Source organism: Lontra canadensis, unplaced genomic scaffold (assembly GCF_010015895.1).
Source record: "Lontra canadensis isolate GAN:19392208 unplaced genomic scaffold, GSC_riverotter_1.0 scaffold68, whole genome shotgun sequence".
Lineage (NCBI taxonomy): Eukaryota > Metazoa > Chordata > Mammalia > Carnivora > Mustelidae > Lontra > Lontra canadensis.
This window is the reverse complement of record NW_022631062.1, coordinates 4,632,135-4,653,639: the sequence shown is the minus strand read 5'-3', so window position 1 is coordinate 4,653,639 and position 21,505 is coordinate 4,632,135. Positions and strand designations below refer to the sequence as shown.

The 21,505-nt window shown below is 44.6% G+C and overlaps 1 protein-coding gene across 4 annotated transcripts in view; it reads right to left on the bottom strand.

Moving 5' to 3' along the window:
- Nucleotides 1-21,505, bottom strand: part of MID1 (midline 1) — a 335,325-nt gene that overhangs the window by 11,311 nt on the left and 302,509 nt on the right. For all 4 annotated transcript variants that reach the window (XM_032880212.1, XM_032880215.1, XM_032880213.1 and 1 more), the window contains exons 5-7: nt 19,713-19,861; nt 11,726-11,853; nt 6,803-6,946 (exon numbers count right to left, since the gene is read on the bottom strand). In XM_032880212.1, coding sequence (XP_032736103.1) covers nt 6,803-6,946; nt 11,726-11,853; nt 19,713-19,861 — 421 coding nt within the window. The remainder of the gene's footprint in view (nt 1-6,802; nt 6,947-11,725; nt 11,854-19,712; nt 19,862-21,505) is intronic.

Below are 21,505 nucleotides of genomic sequence, written 5' to 3'. Positions count from 1 at the left end.
TTCTCCAACTTTTGAGTAAAACACCGCTCCTGCTGGTCTGCACCGTTGAGAAGAACCTTAGAAGTCTTTTGTCAAGTGTGAAACTTCACCTCGTCTGATTTGTACCTTGGGGGCACAGTCTCGTTAGACACCCTCCAGTGAGTCATAGATACATACACTCACACACACACATACAAACTCACAAGGTCAGATCTGACCCTGTGCGCTTCCTGTCACCTCTTTTCATCTCCACCTGCGAACATTTCACCAGCAGCGCCGCCAGAGTTGACAAAGCCAGCATAAAGCAAGGGAACCGTGGGAGACTCATGGAAGGCGGTGAAGGCGTGTGTGCACTCATGTTGGAGACGGAGCAGGACGACTGAGGCACCACCCACCCCCACCCCACCCCCTGTTCTCCCCCAAGTCGTAGCCCTCTGTTCTCCTGCCCATTCTCACTTGTGTGAGACCCAGGAAAACATCCACCAGGGGCTCAGTAACACGGGGCTCTCCCTAGTACATTTCCCTTTGGCTACTTCTTCACCTCACCTTTACCATGAATACAGCTGTCATAAGCTTGGTGCTTCTGGATAGCACCAGGGCCAAATCACAGATTTGGATCCGACCAAAGAAGGGTCATTTTGAACTCTGAGCTCTGGGCCCCAAGAAGCCTGCAACTCACTTTAGACATTTCATCGTGATCTTCCAAGAGTAATAAAACGAAAACAATGAGCTTTTTCTATTGCCCAGGATAATCCACTCATATTCCTAGACCTTTGTCAATAGCAGTCGAGTACGGACGAACACAGTAACGGCATTCAGTAGACTCAAATGAGAACGCTATCGATGTCACTGCGTTTACACTGTTCCCGTTTAATTGCACATGTTACAGGAAAATGACGATTGTGGTCAAAGAAAGCAAATGTAAAAATGTTTCAATAAACTTTACATCACTGTGCGACCAAAAAGCTGGGCTTAATGTGGTGGGGGAATGCTTTCAGCGACATCATAAAGCAGATGTCTGAAATTGCTACGAACAGCAAGTTGGCCTTAAAACCCAACAAAAGAGATTTAATGTTTCAGAACCCTTCTCCAAACAGAAAAGGGACCCTGACCATCCTGATGACTTTGAAGAGGTCGCTCTTTTTTCCCCTCAAAGATTAAAAGAACAAAAATGTTGACAGAGTGGTAAAATTTGATTGGACAGGTCTACACTGGGACAACTTGCTCTTGCGATCGCTCGCTATTTCTGTGGCGGCTTACCTTTCTGTTACTACTGCTGCCAGGACAATAATTGAGAAGTTGATTAAAAATGCCAAGAAAGCAGCAGCGACCATTTTCTTCTGGCGGCTGGAGCAAGTGGGGCGTCTCCGAGGACACCGTCACTGCGTTGCTAGTGTTGGTCCTGGGCCAGCATCACCTAACATCTTGCATATGGTGCCAAGTGCCAGACCTCTCTGCCTCGGTACCACACCAGGTCGGGGCCGCTGACCAGGTTTTAAGCGTCTCTTTACGAGACACCCGTGGCACCATCCTGGAATGAAGCCTCACTTTTTTCCCAATTCATTCTCAATCATCTTTGAGGGTATTCCAATATCCACCTTATCTAACTTGGCTTCCAGTATTAAAGCAACAATGGAATGTGGGAGATAATTAGTTCATAATGAAACTTAATTGAGTTTCTCAATCTTATACATTTTGTTCTCATTCACAATGGGTCAGAAGCATCTCCCTACATAACGCTGCTCATTACAAGATCCTTATTACATTTGGGATTTCAGAGCCTTGTATAGCAACAGTCATCTTACAGTAAAACACTCTGTATAAAACATTACACAACACGGACACCCTTCAGAGAGGCGGCACGTGGCTTCAAACGTCCTTTGTTTCTTCTACCAGACTGGACAGAAGTGAACATCCTTTTCCTTCTTCTCTGTAAAAATAGTATCTGTTTAATAACTGCTCATGAATGTTTTCAAATCGACTAAGATTAACTAAATACAGATAAAACTACCTTGCCATGGAGACCTGGAAAAGCGCATCTTTGGACTTCGGCTAATAATAAAAATAGGCTGCTGGGGAAAGGCCCCGTTTAGGATTTTAAATGGCGCACTGAAAGGGGTTTTGGAAAAAAACATGAAAAACGTTGTGAAATTAAATACATATCTAATTATTAAAAAGCAATTCATTAACATCTGTAGGCCTAAGTCTGCTAATAAGAATGCATAATAAAAAATTAATGGTGTCATTAATTTTGCATTTGAATATATGAATTTGATTAGGGAGAGCCTTTTTAAAAGATCAAAAGCTTCACAGATATTATCTAATTCTCCTTCACCAAAGTCAGTTGTGGGCAATTAACTAGAATTCATTACAACAAGTGAAGGAACCATGACCTATAGGCAGTGAAGATTCCTAGTGGCACGAGGGATTGTGGCCGGTTTGGGGGCTACCATGTCTTCTAACTTTCGGTACAGTTTTACTATTAGCTCTCGTCATTCAATGTAACAACATCTGCAAAGGATATTCCTCCAAATGGCGGGACAGATGGACAAACAACATTCAGGGAAGGCCTGGCACTTGAAGAATGTGTAAAATGCCATTGTGTAGAAAACCCTCACTAATTTCATGACTGACCTTTGTCCTACGACCCAAAACATCAGCTTTAAAAAAAAAAATGCAGTGACGGGTGAGTGCCGCTGTATTTTTGCAGGAATAATAACTTGGATACCTCTGCGCTGACACTGTGGCAAGCATGGGGCTCAGACCATAGTTTTATCATCTCAGCCATGGAAGTTAAAACATCACCTCTCCTTACAGACGAGGAAACAGACGCAGAGGACATTGAATAATTCGCCCCAAATTACGGAGCTAGTGAGGTCCACAGTTGGGATTCAAATCCAGGTCCCTCTCAGACATTATAAATATATATAATAGTCAAGAAGAAAATAATTTGAAGGTCTTTGCATGTCAGTTGTCTTTTTATTTACATTTACTCTTTCTTTCCTTGTTACAATTCGATCCTGTAGGCCTCAGGACGTCACTATACTGGTTTAATGGATGTTAGAGAGACAAACAGCTCCCGGTACTAATGGGCTGATGAGAGTGTCCAGTCAGATGGGCACCTGAGGTTTCCCTGATTTCCACTGGTCCTGGGAAGAATAGCCTTTCCGACATGTGTGCACCAAACAAGCAAGGTCTGTCACCTTCAAGAAGTTATCCCCATTTATTTTCTTGTGGCACCTGCTTTTGGGGAATAATACACCGTGTCTGGAATCACCGAGAATGGAGCTCTGAAGTCAGTGGTGTGGCTGCTGGTGGGTTTCTGTAGGCATGGCTTTTTCTCATCTACTCCATTCATATGTTTTTGTTTTGATATTATTTTTCATGCCAACAGCACGGAAGCCAAGTCAGCCAGAGAAACCCCAAGTTTTACGCACTAGGTCTCCTCTTTTCATTTGGTGGGGGGTGGGGGAATGAAGCACTGGGATCGAGTCCAAGTTCTTAAGCGCATCCACCATCTTTCAGCTCCACATCCTCGCTCCTCGAGTATCCATACTCCTTGCGGAGCAACCTCGCTGGCCCTCACATTCTGACTCTGGGCTCGCCCATGGGACTTGCTTTGGTCTCTAGCACATCAGCTAATGTGACAAAGACAGGGGCCTGCAAAGCACTTGTGCAAGTGTGCCTGTCCTTACAGGCGTGCGCTGCGCTCACCTTCACTCACCAGGAGAATGCACCCATGTGGGACTATAGGAGGCAGCCCCAACCCGCAGCATGACCTTGACAGCGCTCACCCAGGTCAGTGGGACCAGCAGAGCCCCACCTGATTCCAGACACACAGGCAATACATGTTTACTGTTATATGCTACTTCGGTTCTGTGGCTGTTGGCTGATCAGCAAAAGCCAACTGATATAGGGCCTGCCCGTCTAAGCCAAGGCTCTACGTAGTGCCTCAATGCCCACAAAAATTCGCTTTAAGACACTTCAGGAAAGACGGAACCATCTATGGTGGGTGCACTCCTGGGTAGCCCCCATGATTCCCCAGTGATATATTCACAACTTCATGTAATTCTCACCCTCCTTGAGCGCAGGCAAGACATGTGGCCTGCTTCCAAAAAAAGAGAATACAGCAAAGGACAAAAGTCCTAGCATCATGAGTTTGCAAATGTACTTACGATCCCTGACCAGCTATTTCTGAGTTAATCAAAAGAGATTATTCTGGGTGAACAAAGCAAGGTAAAGAACTGTGTTTGGCCCACTACCTTTTGTGTCCCTAAAAAACGTATTTCTAGATGTGTGTGAGTGTCTGTGCATCCTTTTGTATCAACAGACAACCACAGGAAGGATGCGTGTGAAATGGAGTTGGTGCAGTAGGTAACTTTGGAACTGCCATATTGGGGCTTTGGGGCTGCCATATTGAAAAACATCCAATCGTCACTGTAGACATTTTATATATTATCACACAGTGTTCATGCATTACTTACTAAAAAGAAAGGTTTTAGGGAAGTTAGTATTTCTTCATGCACGTATAACTAGGGATGAGGAGCAATACCAGAAGAATCCAAAATCCTGAAAGGAGGGCAAAATGATGCCAAACCATGACGAACCATTGATATGCCCGTGCTGTTTAGACTTGCCCCCCACAGCACTTCCAACAGCTATGGGTCACAGGTGGAGAAGTCTCTTCTGGAATTTATCTTCTCCTTACCTTCGTGGGCGCTACTGCCATTGGCAGGTCCTGGCCATCTCTGCGTCTGTGAATTACTACAGACCTCCAAGTTCATGTCTCTGCTTCCAGTTTTGCCCTGTTCCACTCTATCCCCCACAGCACTGCCTGAGGGGGCTTCTAACCCTATATCTGATCGCACTGCTGCTCTGTGTGGGGAAAAATCCCACACTGTGTGGCCCGAGTGGCCCTCTGTGGTCTAGGTCTTTACTGTGGGTGAGGATTAAGAGACTGGTGATTAAGAACACGTGCTTTCTGGAACTAGACCCAGATGGGTTTGAGTCCCGGTTCTATTTCTCTATCTTCATTTCCCCCCATCTCCCCTTCCCCACTCAATTCTCCAGCCAGGCTTGAGTAGAGAATGTCTCAGAAAATGCCTTGCCATTCTCCGTCTCCACAGGTTTGCCCCCGATCATGTGGCTGCCTGGCATTCCCCTTAGCTTGCTGATATGTACCCACTCTCTTCCAAAACTTAGTTAAACCATCATTTCCTCAAGACATTTTCACCCACCATGTCTGCCTTCTTACTCAAGCAGCTGGCCACAGCGGTTAGCAACATTTCATGATTTTTTTTTCCTCCTTACGCATTCCTGGAAAATGGTAAGATTTTAATAAAGGCTTCCAAGGCAGGCCAATTAGGGAGTGGAAGGTCAGAGGGTTGAGGAAGGAAGCCTGGGAAATGAGGATCTAAGGAGGCCGGGGGGTCTGTTTGTAGGTATGAGCCGGCAATGCTAGTTACTTGGAGGCGGGGTTCTTCATGCATCCCTCTTTCCCCCCCGCTCTTTTAATTAATCCTAAATTTAATTTCTTTTTTAAGCATCATGTGCTTCAGAATTCCTTGTGGTAGGAAAGAACAGCATGCTTAAGGGAGAAGAGGTGTATGTAATAAAAGCACATTCAGTTGATATGGATTTATTCAAAACATTTCTTTGTTGAAAAGTGACTGCTATTCTATTCTATTCTGTTCTACTTTGATAAGTTCTCTTTTCATTTGCTAAAGAAGTTTCAAACTTGCTTCCCAGAAAAGCCAGATCTTCTGGTCCTCTCCCATTTACTCAACTCAATTTGAGTAACCGTGGGGGTAGGGAGGCGAGATTGCTTTGTTACCACCGCTCTGGCCAGCAACTGGGGTTCTCTGAGATCATCAACCTGTCTCTGATACCAGAGAGCTCATGGGCCCCAGGGAGAGAAGGGTCTCTCTGTGTTTCAGGTAAGGTCTGAAATTCTTCCCAGGTGGGGGTCAATGACTAACATTTTAAACAATGGGCCTGCTTTCCTCCAAATGGGATGTGGTATTGGGCATTGTTCGGCTATCCACTTTATTAAATTCCTTTTTTACGTTGTGAAATAACACTCAGAGAAGTACGTAATACTAAATGTAGGATAAACTCACTAAACCGTGTAACTCCCACCCAGAAAGTAGTTAACCCCATGAGCCCCTGTATACTGATTCTCAGTGGTGCCACTCCCCTCCCATCCCGGAAGTAACCATCATCCTCCCTTTTATCATTTTTATACCTACGTATGCATCTCTAAACAAAAATTTTTTTAAAGATTTATGTATTTGAGAGAGAGAGCGAGCGAGCATGCACATGTGCGAGTCGGGGTCGGGGAGCACAGGGAGAGAGAATCTCAAGCAGATTGCCCAGTGAGCACGGAGCTCAATGCAGGGCTTGATCCCACGACCCTGAGATGACGATCTGAGCCAAAATCAAGAGTCGGGACACTTAACCTACTGAGCCACCCAGGCGCCCCCGCCCCACAAAATGGTTTTCCTTTTTATCTTTAAATTATGAATGTATAAATAGAGTCCTACTGCATGTATTCTTTTATTTCCAGCTTCCTTCTCTTAAGTATATGTTTGTAAGACTCATCCATGTGGACTGCTAGAGATCACTAATTTTTATCACTCTTTGGCCCGTTATTTCTGCTGGTATAGTACAAGTGAATGCGATCATCCTCTTGGTGAGGAAATGCAGCCAATACCTACTGTGAATCCTTTCCTTCCTTGTCTTACCTTGACGCTTCAATTTAGAATTGCCATCTAACAGAAGACAGTCACCAAACAGAGAAATCGATAGGGGGCACGATACTCACTAACAACATTGGCTTGTCCGGTGAATATGGTGTACTGGAGCTCATAGGAAACCACGCTGAATTCATCATCGGAGGTCCAGTGAACAGTGATGGTGTCGTAGGAAGCGGTGCAGAGCTCTTCTCTAATTGTAGGAGGGTTGGGAGCTGTGGGGGGAGGGGGTGGGATCAAGAACGCTCATCAGCCAAAAAGCAGGCACCTCCGGGACACATTTCGGAGGAGACATGGGACAGTCAAAGCAGGCCTTTCTACACAGGTCCATCAGGACCACTAGCTCAGAGGTGGTGACCCCGATCCAAAGAACCAACGTCTGGTTGGCTGGTCGCTGCTGTCATTAAAGGGTAGCGTGACTTCAGCCAGCCAGTAGGGACTTACCTCTATTTATCACGAAAGTACGTTTAGGAGGTTAAGCAAATAATACTCTTATCCATGAAAAAAAATATTAAACAAAAAGCAAACAAGATGAACTTCTATGATTTCACCCACACTGGGGAGATGGCAAACTTTTCCAGTAAAGGGCTAGGTGGTAAATGTTTTAGGTTTTGCGGGCCATACATTCTTCGTTCTTTGTCCTTTCAACTCTGCTGCTGCACGATGAAGGCAACCTTGGGCGATTCGTATTCAAATGGACATGGGCAGGTTCCAGTAAAACTTTATTGACAAAGAGAGGGTAGGGCTAGATTTGGCCTCAGAGCCAAGGTTTGCCAACCTCTGAGCTATGTGAGGTTACGTATTCTTATATTTACACACCCGATTGGAAAAATACCAATGTTTGTTATCCTATAAGAAACCCAGCCAAATAACTGTTTGAAGATTTTCTCTCATTAGAAGTTTTGATGCCTTATTTAAAAAAACACCTTATTAGTGTGGTCCTATTTTGCTCTCATCTTTCAGTTTTAAAGGTGATATTTCAAATTAAGAAGAATATGATTAACAGTCAATCCTATCTAAGAAGTACATTTTCCTTCCCCAAGAAAACATGGTTCCTTGGCATTTGGTTAACTTTATTACTGGAGAAGGCTGCTGTTTTATGTCTCGAACACAGTCTGGAGCAGAGAAGTCTAAATCCTAGCAAAATAATGATTTGAAGTTGACTCAAAATCTACCAGCTTGATTTCAGTAACTGGCTTTATGAGAAGAGTTTGTGAGCAAGAAAAAGAATAGGCAGGGAGTGCTCTGCACTGGCAATAATATTTCAGAGCAGGGCTTGGCAAACTATGGCTACGGGCCAAATCTGGCCCACTGCCTGTTTTTGTAAATAAAGTTTTATTGGAACACAGCCAGGCTCATTCATTTATGTATTGTCTGTGGCTGCTTTTGTGCACTAGCAGAGTTGAGTAGTTGGGACCATATGTCCTGCAAAGCCTAAAATATTTACCATCTGGCCCTTTATAGTCAAAGTTTGCCAATCCCTGGTTTGGAGAATCGATCCAGGCCTTTATTTCCAGTCTTCTGTATACTAGAACCTAACTTCAAAAGGAGAAACATATCCGCATTCTATAGATTCAGAGCGACCTCTGTTCACACTATTGCAGAGTTCTTTCCTGCTCTAAATTTTGATTAGGCCCGAGGAGTCCTAAACAAACCCAAAGAGGGAGAAGAGTTTGTAAAAAAAAGGCTACTTGAAAACTCGAATTGTTTTAGGCTTCATTTTGTCCAACTTCTATGTTTGTTGCATAAAGTCAATTAGGGCAGCTTGGTCTCTTGCTCACTGAGTTCCACCAACATGACTACACACCTGTGCATGTGGGCTGGCAACACATTAAGTCATGGGTTAAGACAGAAAGGCTCCATAGAGCCCTTAAAGCACTCTTTCTGGAATGTGTATTTATACGTCTGTCTCCTGAAGTATATCTGCATGCAAGATTTAGTGTCGTCTGCTGTGACTTGGTTGTGCAGGAGTCAGGGACACCGAGCCAGGGGAGGCCCAGCTGCTCCATAAAACTCCGTAGGATCGTCTGTGTGGCTGCTGTCGCTGTGCAATCACCCGGCAGGGAGTGGTGGAGAAATGCTTATTCTCCCATAATCTAAATAGCTCACTGAATTACTTTTCCATCAACCACCAGAGAAAAGATGGTGTCTTTTCTGTATTGCAATAGAGGATTAAGTAGAAAGCAAACTTGTGTTCAAAATAAGCAAGTAGCTGTGATCGGGGAGGAAATGTCACCTCTCTGGATTATTAACTTGACATACCACTTAGAGGCATGTCACAGAGGGAAAAAAATCATCTTGTTTTCACAGCCACGCAGGCTAACCCTGTTTTGATTATAAGCCCAATGGGTTTGTCCCAAAAAGTCAATACGCAATTTACTGTAAGTGAGGATAGCAGCATGCCAATTTCAACATTCATGGGATTGGTGGCAGAACTATTATTTTCTTGCCTCTGTTATAAACAGGACACGAGAAATGGTGGGCTAATACTCCACAAACACTTCCTTTCCTGCTTACAAATGTCTGATAAACTATTTGGACTTGGCAATATCAGCCAAGCATCATATGTTATGGCCAGGATCGATGTTATGTCTAGAAATGGGCCAGATTTGTATTTGAGGTTTGGCAGCTAAGAAGGCAGAATGGCAGGTACCCCATGTGGTCTCTAGCTTGGCATAAACAGCGATCGGGATGATACATGGGGTACACAGTCCTAGTTGGTGCAAACGACTTCCTCGCCTTCCCCTTTAATCACTGCCTTGGCATTCGCATGGAGACGGAGCCCATGAGTGGACGCCCACCGGAACACCATTAAACGATGACTGGGCAACGGGGAGGACACACTCAGGTCAGCAAGACATTGATTTTGTACAGAAAGGTCATGTGCCCGGCCCAACAGTCTTTCAGTCCTCTTTATCCTTGGGCATGACCTTGTGACGTGGATCCGGCCCCCGAGACACAAGTGGGAGTTTGCCAGGTGGGCCTTCTAAGCAAGCTTTTTGTTTTCCTAATAAACAAGGACAGAATTTTGTCCCCATTTGCCCTGCATCCGTCTCTTTTCACCTGTAACTTGAGCACGATGCGTGGAGGTGGGGCAGCTGTGCTGTTGTGTGGCAAAAAGGCAGCGCAGCGAAGATGGCAGAGCAGGGAAAAAGCAAGAGCCTGGGGTCTGCGGTCCTCACTGAGCTGCGGCCCAGGCTTGGAGCACATATCTCCCTGCCCGGGTTTGCAGGATACAAACACCGCTTGATGGGTTTAGTCACTGCTAACTGGATTTTCTGTTGCTGCCATCCTACTCAATTCCAAATGACGCAAGAAAAAAAAAAAGACTTTTCATAGGATGCCATCATGAAAAACCGCTCAGCCAGAGAAAATCTAGACCCGTGCTGCCTAATACAGTAGCCACAAGCTGTTTAAACTTCTATTAGGTTTAATTAAATTTCAATGAAGGTAAAGACTCACCATTACATTTCAAGTTTCTGATAGCCCCATGTGGACAGCAGCTACCAAAACGGACAGTGCCGATACAGAATGTTTCTATCCTTGTGGCAGGTTCTAGGGGGGTAGCGTTAGTTTAGACAGATCTCAGAGTTAAAAGCTTAAAAAGGGGGTCAGTATATGAATAAATATTTGAAACCGACTTTGGGTCCTTACTGCAAATGCACTGTGGAGTCACCTTTTTAATTCCTTAATAAGAGTGGTGTGGTTTGAAAGAATGACATAAGATAAGTTGGTGGGATGAACACTTGGCTTGCAAATGCAGAAAGGCTAAAAACAGCATCTCGGATTCTTGCAAATCAAAAAAAAACCTATCTGGGTATAACACCCCTTGGATATAAAACTGCCCGTTTTTGATCCATAGACTGTGAAAGTGAACATCACACAATGTTCCCTTTCTCCTGCTCCATCTTTTCCAACCTCTCTCCGACATGCACACGTGCAGAACCGAAATGCGGACGCTGACGCCATGCTGAGTCAGGGACGTGGTCTCTTGAAGGCCGCATGTCCTCAGTTCCATGCACATCTGGCTTCACTGTATACATGGAGCCTTCCAGAAGTCCTAGGCACCAGTGGCTTTGGCTAACACAAATAAAGGTCCTTTAAACAATCTGCATTCTGCCAGCAAATGATTTCAGTCCTCACTCTCGAGGTCGACGGCGACGAAACATTTGGAAGCATGGTTAGGAACAGGAGTAGCCTGAGGTTTTCTTTTATTGCTGTTCCTTTTCTTTCGTAAGTTTGACAGCCCCCCACCTCCCGCCATAAAAACTGTCTATCAGAATGATGGCACTGGGAATTCACATGCGATTTTTGGGACATTTGCTGTGGTGACCTTTTGCCAAGATGAAATGCGGTCTTTTACCAGAAAGAACAAGAGGTCTTTGGAGTCCGTACGGACCCAAGCCAAATTCTAATTCTGCCACTTGCGAGCTACCTGACCTCCAGCGAGATGGGTGACCCCTGTCATGGGAAAAATGAGGATTATAACATGCTAAGATCATGCCAGATCTCAGATACAAAGAGCTGAAGCAAGGTAGACACTCAACCAAGAGTTAGCTGCCAACTGTGTCTCTGCCAAGACACCGTGAGAGTCAGAAGCCTTGCTGAGATGAAGTGGAAAACAGCCCCGCTACCTTACGCTACTCTGTGATGGCCAGCAGAGTTGCTCTTTGTGACACCCACACTCTGAGAGGGAGAGAAAATGGCAGGAAGTACGTTTTTAATTCTCGAGATTTGCCTTTTTCCTCTGTCCCCAATTTGGTCTCAGACCGTGTTGTTTCGGGTGGGGAAACAAAAAAAAAGCATGCCAGAAATCATTTAGGGGAATATTAGACTCCATTCCTAAATCAGGAGCCCACACCTCTGGTTTTGAGGGAATCGATGTGGTGGCAAAGTATGTGTATCACTGACTGTACACGACATCAAAGTGCACACACAATATTAAAGCACGCGCGCGCATGCGCGCGCGCACACACACACACACACGACAATACCTGTAAGGTAATCCAGACATTCTAGCAATTTCTTCTCTCGGGAAAAATCTAAGGCAAAGGTGTCAAATGTGTCATTGAGGTTGATTTCAGGAATTAGGACCTGGGAGGATGCAGTCGCCATGGAGACTCTGTAATTTAAACAAAACAACTTTTTAGAAATGTCAAGATGCCTGTCACCGTCACTGCCTGGGAATGAAAAAAAATGAAAGGAAAAGAAGGATCATTTTAAAATGGGGCTGTTTTTACACGTTTTACAGGTTCAAAGAGAACCTGGGAACGGCACAACACAGCCAACACAATGCAAACGATCGAGCTTAAAGACGAGGCAAAGGAACTGGGGAAACAGTAGAATGGCTCCCCCCCCCCCACCCGCCTTCCTTTTTACTGTCGGAAAAAAACTCCCCACGAAGGTGGAAGAATATTCATATCTCATGTTGCTGTGTATTTAACAGCCCGGCCCCCTTCACATCTAACCCCAGCAAGAAGCACATAGCTCCGGGCATTTCTTCACACATCTGTCTGGGAAACTGTTTGTTCCTTTCAGACCCGACCCTGCTCCACTTCAAAGAGGAGTCTCCAAAATTTCAAACTGCATAAAAGGCAAAGTGAAGATTAAAAAAGAATGTTTCCAGATATTGGATTAGTTTAATCAATTACTAGCTTCTCTCTAAAATAAACATTTAAAAAGGAGTTTTTGTCTGGCTTGTTTCGTTCTTCTTGTATTCTTTTTTTTTTTTTTTGCACCATATTCCCAGCAGATGCCATGGAAAATATTCACGAGCTCCCTCACAAATTCCTCCCATGGATGCCCCATTTCCCCTCTTCATTTACAGTTGCTAGTGAAGCGTTCTCATTTGTAAACTAAAAAGCAACGTATTGGTGAGTACGACGCTCCTGCTAGAAGAGAATCTCGTGCTATGTGTGTGTTAATCCCTCAGGTTGATTTGCAAAGTTCAGTTGCCAATAGCAGAATGTTTGGACTAATTAAAAATGCAAGCGATCCTCTTAAAAACGATACAGTTGTGGCATGACATAAACCACGTGTGAGCGCCTCAGACCATGCTAGACCCGTGATCTTGCTGATCTGGGTATTTCAGGAAGTTCGGTAAACACCACCAAGGGCCAACTACATGCAGAGTGCTGTGTAGGGTGCTGGGACTCGGTGAGCAAAGAAATACTCTGAAATGGTTCATCTCTAAATCTAGTTATTTTCTCATTAAGAGTGCTGGTGCTCATTTATAGAAAGTTACAAAGCTAGCTGGAAGCTAGCCAGGAAGAGCTAGCCTAGGAAACTACCTAGCTAGCCAGGAAGAGAATTCTAGGTCTAAATTCTTCCATTTAATCTAGAAAAATTTCAGCCTGGTTACCTAAGGAGATCTCCTCTTGGGTCTCTTAATGGCTCTTAAAACTGTATCTTATAAAGATGATGTATTTTGGCTAAAGAAATTATACTTGCGAGTCTATTCATACAATGGAATATTATTCATGCGTAAAAAGGACTGAAGTACTGATAGACACAACAGTGTGGATGAACCTTGAAAGTGTTAACGCTAAGTGAAAGAAGTCTGATGCAAAAGGCCGTGTATTGTATGATCTATTTGTAGGAAATGTCCAGAACAGGCAAATTCCCAGAGACAGAGAGCAGACCGGCGGTGGGGGGCGGGGGGCGCGCAGTGGATGATGACTGCATAATGGGTATGGAGTTTTGGGGGGGTAATAAAAAGATTTTGGAACTCTTATTGCACAATATCATGAATATACCAAATACGACAGATCGCACACATTATAATGGTTAATTTCATGTTCTCCGAATTTCACCTCAGTATAAGTTACACCTGTGAAGTGCTCAAAATCCTTAGAAACAAAGTTTCTAGAATTATGATTCTGATACATTTCCAGTTCTGTGTCGGGAGGGTGGTAGACAGGATAATTAATAATGTAATAACCAGGATGATGCTGGGATCCACTGATAAAAAGTTTGAAGAGGCAGAGACTCTGGAAAGAAACGTTTCAAGTGTTTGAATGAGGGTGGAGAATCTAAATTCACCACCTGTTTCACCCAGGAACAGTGAATAGCTGGGATGCCTGGGGGCCTCAGTCAGTTAAGTGGTGTCTGCCTTTGGCTCAGGTCATGATCTCAGGGTCCTGGGATCGAGTCCCACATCAGGCTCCTTGCTCAGCACGGAGCCTGCTTCCCCTCTGCCTGCCGCTCCATCTGCTTGTGCGTGCCCTCTCTCTCAGATAAACAAAATCTTTTAAAAAGAAAAAAAAAAAGAAACCGTGAATAGCAGAGATGTGGGATTTTGTTGGGTAAAAAGTGCACCCAACGGGAATGGGCTAATTATTGTGACAAACACCTGCTAATTTAGACTGGTGGATAAAGGCATGGTTATTAGGCGTTTTTCACACATAGTCAAACTGTACTTAAAAAATGCCTTCCTTATGACCCATAATCACAAATCTCCTCAGAACTCAGAGCGATCCTGGGATCACTCAGCGAATACATAAGGAGCTCTTAAAGCATGCCCACATGTACTGAAGAGCCCGCAATATTTGCGTCAGTGCAGAAAAGTTAAAAGAAATGCTATAGCGCCATGTGAACTCCCCAAATAAAAATTTCAAAGTGAACCCCCAATTAGAATGTTTCATGATGTCCAGCAGGGAAAACTGCACCGAGCTATTAAGAATCAGGCGTCTCTCTGTCGCATTTCTCTGTCTTTGTTGTGTGGCTCAGATCTTGGGCTGAGAGGATCCCAGGCGCTCTGAGCAGACAATCTCGCTTTAGCGCTCTGCTGTCCAGGGACAGAAGCTTCTGTTCAGGTACACCCCAAACAGATTTTACTCCCAAGTTTCTCCTCGTTCTATGGTCCACAGTTAACTAAAACGTGGTTCAGGCAAGTGACAGTGTTAAAAAAAAAAAAATGGCAATGCCTGCCATGTCGCTGGTGGGAACTTTGTGGAGTGGGAATGGAAAGGCTGAAAGTCCCTAAGCCTGGGAGGCCAAGACTGACAGCAAGAATCTGGGCGGATTACTGCTGCTTTTAACACCTACACAGTTTTTTGATGGAAGGAGAGATATTTATCTTTGGCTACAATTTCAAATTCGTAATTGGAGTGACAGGCAAGGGCAGATCTGCCAAATTCAACATTTTAGGCCTTGTTTTTATTCCCCAAATCCTTGTTGCCCATCTTCTGGCCTTTCAGATGAGTTGCCAAAATCCACCAGGGCCATCAGCCTTAGGCCACTTTTAAAATTCTGTGCCTTCATAGTTTTGTGTGTCTCTGTGTGTGTACGTATATTCGCATGTGTGCACATGCTTGTGGGTGTGTGTTAAGCTCTTATCCTACTGAGGCAAATAAGGACATGTGTCCTATCCTGATGCTTAAGGGGGTGGCCTGCACATTACTTCCTGTTTCTGTTTTGACTTCGATGCTCCTAATCTCCCTGACAGTTTGCTAGGGCCACTTGGAGGCAATTTTCTAGAAGATGGACTTGTCTGGAGCTATGTGGCTCACAGGCTTTCTCTCAAACAGCCAATGCCAGGGGAAGATGTTCTATCCTTCCTGCCCAATATCCTTCTCCCCATGCCCGACCCTTGACAATGGCACGTAAATGGGTCTCTCTTGGGCGAGTGGGCAAATCACCACAGTAAAACCCAGTGAGGTCTCACAGCAGCAAAACGCGGTTTGCTTTGGTCTGCTCAGGGTTTCCCAGATGCATTTGGCTCTGGAACTTTGTTGTTGTTTTAACACCAATTAACACCCTACCAGAACACACTTCAAAAACCACTCATCATATGTGCTTGAATTCTTAAAATCAAGCGACATCTCTCCAGCGTTGACAACTGGAGGTCTTGGTTTTATATCCAGGGCAAGTCTGATGGATGCTTGAACTGCTTACGGTGTTGAAGGACGGCGCAGTCGGACACCCTCCTAGGAGCTCTGAAAAATGGGTACCGTTCGGAGGCAAGTTTCTTTTTACCATCTTGATAACTGGGTACTAAAAGTGATTTTAAGTTCAGATTTCTCATAACCAACTTTCTTATGCTTGGATTTAGTGAAGAGTTTGGCTTCCTTAATGTAGTTGTATAAAGATATCCACACAACCATGCAGAAGACCTGTGTATTAGTGTGACTTGGGAATATAGTGTGTTACGCACTCCATTTGTGTCAATTTAGTGAGTGGGAAGGAAGGGAATTAGCATTTGTTGCATGATCACCTTGGGACAGGAATCGGACTAACGGTTTTACCGTATTATTTCATTTTGTCCCTCTAACAACCATCTTAGGTTGGAACAATCGACATGTTTTATGATTTGTTCACTCATTCATTTATGGCAGGCAGTTTGCTATGTGCCGGCGCTTCCATGGTGAAAACAAGGTGGCTGGGGGTTCTGCCCACTAGGAGTGTATGAGCGAAATTAGACTCCCAAGTGTTAAAGGAGCAGCCCCAGTGCTGGCCATAAGTACTCCTAAGCAATTAGCACAGAGCCAGACACTTGACTCCAAAGCATATGCATCTCCTACAATGTAAAGCTTGATGGTCTCTCTCCTTTGGGTTTGGTTTTCTTTTCTTTTTTTTTTTTTAATATGTCTGAATCGAAAATCTTTTTGCAGTTAGATTCACCCTGTAGAGGAACATACCTACTTTAAGTGATTCTAAGATACAGAAAAATCCCATCCAAGTCTCACTTTAGGAAGGCCTGCAGGACTGAAAGTTTGTTTCGGGTTTTCCCTCCTCGAACAGAAGAATAAAGATGGTTTAGAAGTACACAGGTGCCAAAGCCCAAGGCAGACACAGTAGGAGGCAGAAAATTACAAAGTCATGTCCTAGAGAAGAATGTTTACTAAGAAAAGGATTGAAGGGTAGAGACAGGCAGAGACCAGCCCCAGAACATACAAGGCGGGGCCATACTCACATACTAAACTACGAGAACTTAAATCCAACAGACATTATGGATTATCTGCGATGCTGAAGTTCTGTTCTTAGGAGTTATCAGCAACAGTATTACAACTACTAATCGAAGCAGTTATTATGAGACCAATTTTCTTTTTTACCCCTCTTTTTTTAAAAAAAGATTTTATTTCTTAATTTGAGAGAGAGGGAGGGAGAGGGGGAATGCATGAGCAGGGGAAGGGGGAGAGAGAGAGAGGGAGAAGCAGACTCCCCGCTGAGCATAGCTTCCATGCAGGCTCCATCCCAGGACCCTAGATCATGATGTGAGCCAAGTCAGATGCTTATCTGATTGTGCCAGCAGGGTGCCCCTTTGAGCCCAACACTCTACGCAGAAAATAGCTCACAGGCAAACCCAAAGCATCACAGTTAAAAAGTGGCAGTGCTGGGATCCCAGCCTAGTTCCCCAGGTCCTGGTCCAAGCTCCCTGCGCCTTCACTACATTCCGGTCCTGGAAAGAGAGGAAGGCTCAGGAATTGACCAAGAGGATGGACAATGGACACGGGAAGAGAGGGGCTGTAGGAGCAGAAGGACAAAGGCTCTTGGCCAATGGTTATAGGCACCACGTCTTCAAATCTGCTGGAAATTTAGCTTTCTCATAAGCAGGAGGCTGACTTTCTTATGTCTGGGTTCAGTGAATAGTTTTGCTTATTTAAAACGATTTTATAAAAATACACATACAATCACACCAAGAACTATATATTAGTGAGGCTTGAGATTATACCATACAGTTGACCCCTGAACAGTATGGGGATTAGGGAACCCCCACTCAGGGGAAAATCCATGTATGACTTTTGATTCCCACAAACTTAATTACTAAGAGCCTACTGGTGACCAGAAGCCTCACTGATAACATAAAGTGTCGATTAACACATCTTTTGTATGTTATATGTATTATACTCTGCATTCTTACAATAAAGTAAGCTAGAGAAAAGAAAATATTACTAGAAATATTAAGAAATCTTATTATGGAAAATATTATTGAGAAAATACATTTATAGTACTACACTATATATTTTTTTTAAATCCATGTATAAGTGGACCTGAGCAGTTCAAACCCATGCTGGTTAAGGGTCAACTGTATTCTACAATTCATCTGTAGAAAGAAAAAAATCAAAGTCATCTTTCCGTTCTCGAAGAGATGGGCTTGTTATAGGTAGAAGTGAATGGGACAGGTTATGACCTGCCGGATCTGTGGAAGATCACATGTAGACAGACATTCATGCACTCACATTCTATTTCAAAGGTAGGTCTTCTTCCAGAATGTTCTATCCCAACTGTTATGGGGCCACATTCTCTCCCCTCAATAGCTAAGAGTCTGTTCGTATTACACTTGATGAAATTTTTAGGGATTACTAAGAAATGCAGCTCACAGTAGCCCTTTCATCTGGACACCTCATGATTCGTAGCTGGAGAAGAGCGCTCTTGGATCCCAGTTGGAAAGCATGACGTAAGTGTAAACAGGGTCTAGCAGAGTGGCCTAGGTACACGGGAGTATTAGCGCCATTTGCAGTTTTTAACCTTAGGATGAACACAGAGCAACTGGATACAGTCCAGATGGGCGCCATAAAGACAAACACTGGGAACCCAGGAGTCATGAGCAAAGACACTGGCTTCTCTTAAGGTAGGGAGGCGATCATTTTAAGGATATAAAAGCAATGATAAGCAGCTGTTAGCCACGCGCTTTGGAAGACATTAAGTATCGTAACCATCGTAACCAGTCGCGGAAGAGTTTTTCTCAAATATAAGAAATAACACAATGAAGCTGGCTCGATACAGGGCCCGAGGTATAAAACCACTGTACATTACTCTAACTAAGAGAACAGTGGAAACAGAAACGTCAATGACTACCTCTAAGTGCTATTTTGAGAATTAGCACAGTGTCTGACACAAGCACGCACTCGATTAATGTTAGTTCTCTCTTTCCTTGAAGAAATGCAAGTGAGAAGATGGTGAGTATTTCCCCCCCCCCCCCGGGTCAGGCATTGACAAAATACAGCCAGAGGGTGAAATACCTGTTGGGGGAAATGTCTCTGGAAGCCCAGGCACGCCTGATCTTTTCTGTGTATGACAGGGCGCTATGGAGTTACCACGGCAGAGCTGAGTAGTTGTGAAGGAGACCTTATCACCTGCAGAGCTGAAAATATTTCGTCTCTGGCCCTTTATCAAAGTGTGCAGACTTCTGCTCTAGGATAAACACCAGCATGAATGAACTGTCCGGGGTTGTCCGGTGATAGCATTCTATTATTGCTTTGCGTAAGGGGCAGGGGACTCCGAAAATGAGAATGAATGAAAAGTCAAGGGCATCGGCAGGGGTTGGAGGTACCATTTCAGTGGAGTTTATGCCAATCGGGACAGGCAGCGAAGAAACACGGACTCCCATCAGTTTCACTGCTGAACTGACCAATGGAATAATGTTATCTTTACGTTCCCTACCCCAGAATAAAGGATCCTTTAAAAGAAAGAGGTATGAGACTGACAGTTGGGTCCTTTCTCTCCCACATGAGTCAGCTTTGACCTTTCTGACGAGCAAAGCTTCTCAACCAAATAAACACAGGTCTAACAGAGCACAACACCTGGGCCTTGGCTTTTTTTTCTTCTCCTTTTTAATAGACGAGCCCTGAGATGGAAGAAAAGATTCCCTTTCATGTCGGTGCCTTCATTTTGACTCTTTGTTCCCAAGTGCATGATAAGATCAGGGCTGAGATTCACAGTAATTGCCATTTCTGTGCCACTGTACGCTTTCTCCCCTGCCCCCCCCCCACCCCCTACCCAAAGCAAGGCTGATTTTATTCTCTCTAACTGGTGGACTCTTGTTTCAAAGGCCTTGAACTCCAGGGCGCTACTGAAAAGGCTTTGCCATGTCAAAGGGAAGCATCTTTGGCTGGAACAAAGCAACTCAAAGGCTCTATTCTCCCTGGTACTCAGCCTCCAAAATGAAAACAAAAGCAAGGCGAGGGCAAGACCAAGCAATCACTCCGCAGACACAGGAGGCCAGCGGCTGAGAACTTCCCAGCAGCCCCCACAACTCACCTCTCGGTGATGCTCTTGGCCGTCTGCAGGAAGCGCGCGTGATCGTTCTCTTTCAGAGAGTGCTCGGCCTGGGAGATGAGGGAGGCCGACCGCTCGATGCACTGCTTGCAGTTTGCAATCTGCTGAGCCAGTTTGCGAAGCCTCATCACCTTGAAAAGAGGCACGGAGACGGTTAGGTGGGTGGGCTCGCTGAGGGAACGCGCATCGGGCTGGACGCTTCTGGATATGTGCGTCCTGCTGCATGGAAAGTTGTCCTTCGATAAACATCCGAGAGCGGGCAGAGAACTACGGAAATCCCAGGTATGGGACTCCTGGCTTGGATAGTCTCAATCTCCTTAGAGAAGTGTCGCTAGTTTGTTTTATGAGAAAATACTCTATTGTGAATTGCTTCCTTGTTGATGGGGGAAAAAGGTGCTGCCTGATGGCAAGTTGCAAGGGTCACCAGACGTCTTCCCTCGCCATTCCACTCAATTACTAGAAGATGGCAGTGACTGCTGGGACCTTCTCTATCTTGGGTTTTTGGCTGGGCCGTCAAGAAACTAAGACATCCCAGTAGGTGCGAATGGCTTAAGCAAGGACCATTTTCTGAAAAGGTCTTTGTGATCCGCGTCATAAAACCGTGATGGGAAAACATGAGGTATTACTATTTCCCACACGATCTAAAACTCATGTGTTAAATTAACAGAAAGAGAGTGTTTTTTTCCATTGATTAATATTTTTCCTGTTGAGCAGATGAGAGAAAGCCAAAAAAAGCACAGCTGGGCCATTTCCCCTCACTGGGAACGTCATTTCCAGGCACTTTGTGCTTACTTGATAACTAAGAACTATTTTGATAAGCATTTCCCAGTCGGGATAAAAATGCATGTTTGGTTCCAACCGCCATTCCAATTCTTGATTCTGTCTTGCATGAAAACGACCCTCCGACGTAATTGACCGTGACCTCGGGGGTAGGCCAAGATAAGTGCACGGTAACCCACTTGACCATTCGCTCCGGTGTCTGAAATGTGCTGGGAGATGAAGCCCTCTGGCCAGAAGCCAAGTCAAAATTAGACTGCTAATTGGAATTGCCGTGTGCCCAATGCCCCATCCACACAGCCTGGGACAGGTCTTGGCCGGCTTCAGGATCATTCCGGAATGGAAAACAGCCCTGGGTGAAAGGGTAGGGAGGAGGCCAGTTAATCTGTCTTGCAGACAAGGCTGTCTCCGGCTCCCTCCAGAATTCCTGCTAACTCCAAGAAATTCCTTCTTTCTCCAAGTCATCATTATCATCCCCGTGCAACTTTAATCGAAGAAAAGGAAGGAAGGAGATGTCAGAACTTGAGGCCTGTATGGAACATCTGATTCCAGCTAGGTTGTACTGCAGCAAACAAAGGAAATTCATGCTGCACTGGGAGGCAGCAGCCGCAAGATTTCGGGCAAGAGTGAGAAAAATTCCTCAAAGGAGAGAGAGAGATAGGAAGTGTCAAAACCTTGGAGCAAACAGTCTATGAGATTAAGGCTGGTAAAAGACTTAACTCATTATAATTACAGCGACCAACCGCAGCAGATGAACTGTGTTCATTAGTTGAATGAAAGAACACTTTTTTGACACCAAATTGAATTTAGCGTTTAACATGGTTACATCCAGAGGTAAAGCTGAGAAAGGCCTAGAGTCCAATTCAAGATGTTAGAACACATCCAGCAGAGGAAGGAGAATAAGTTAGAGTCCCCAACAAACCAAGGGAATGAAATACTGAAGCATACAATGGAATCAAAGATGTTTAATACAATTCTAACGAAAGAAATACAAGGTC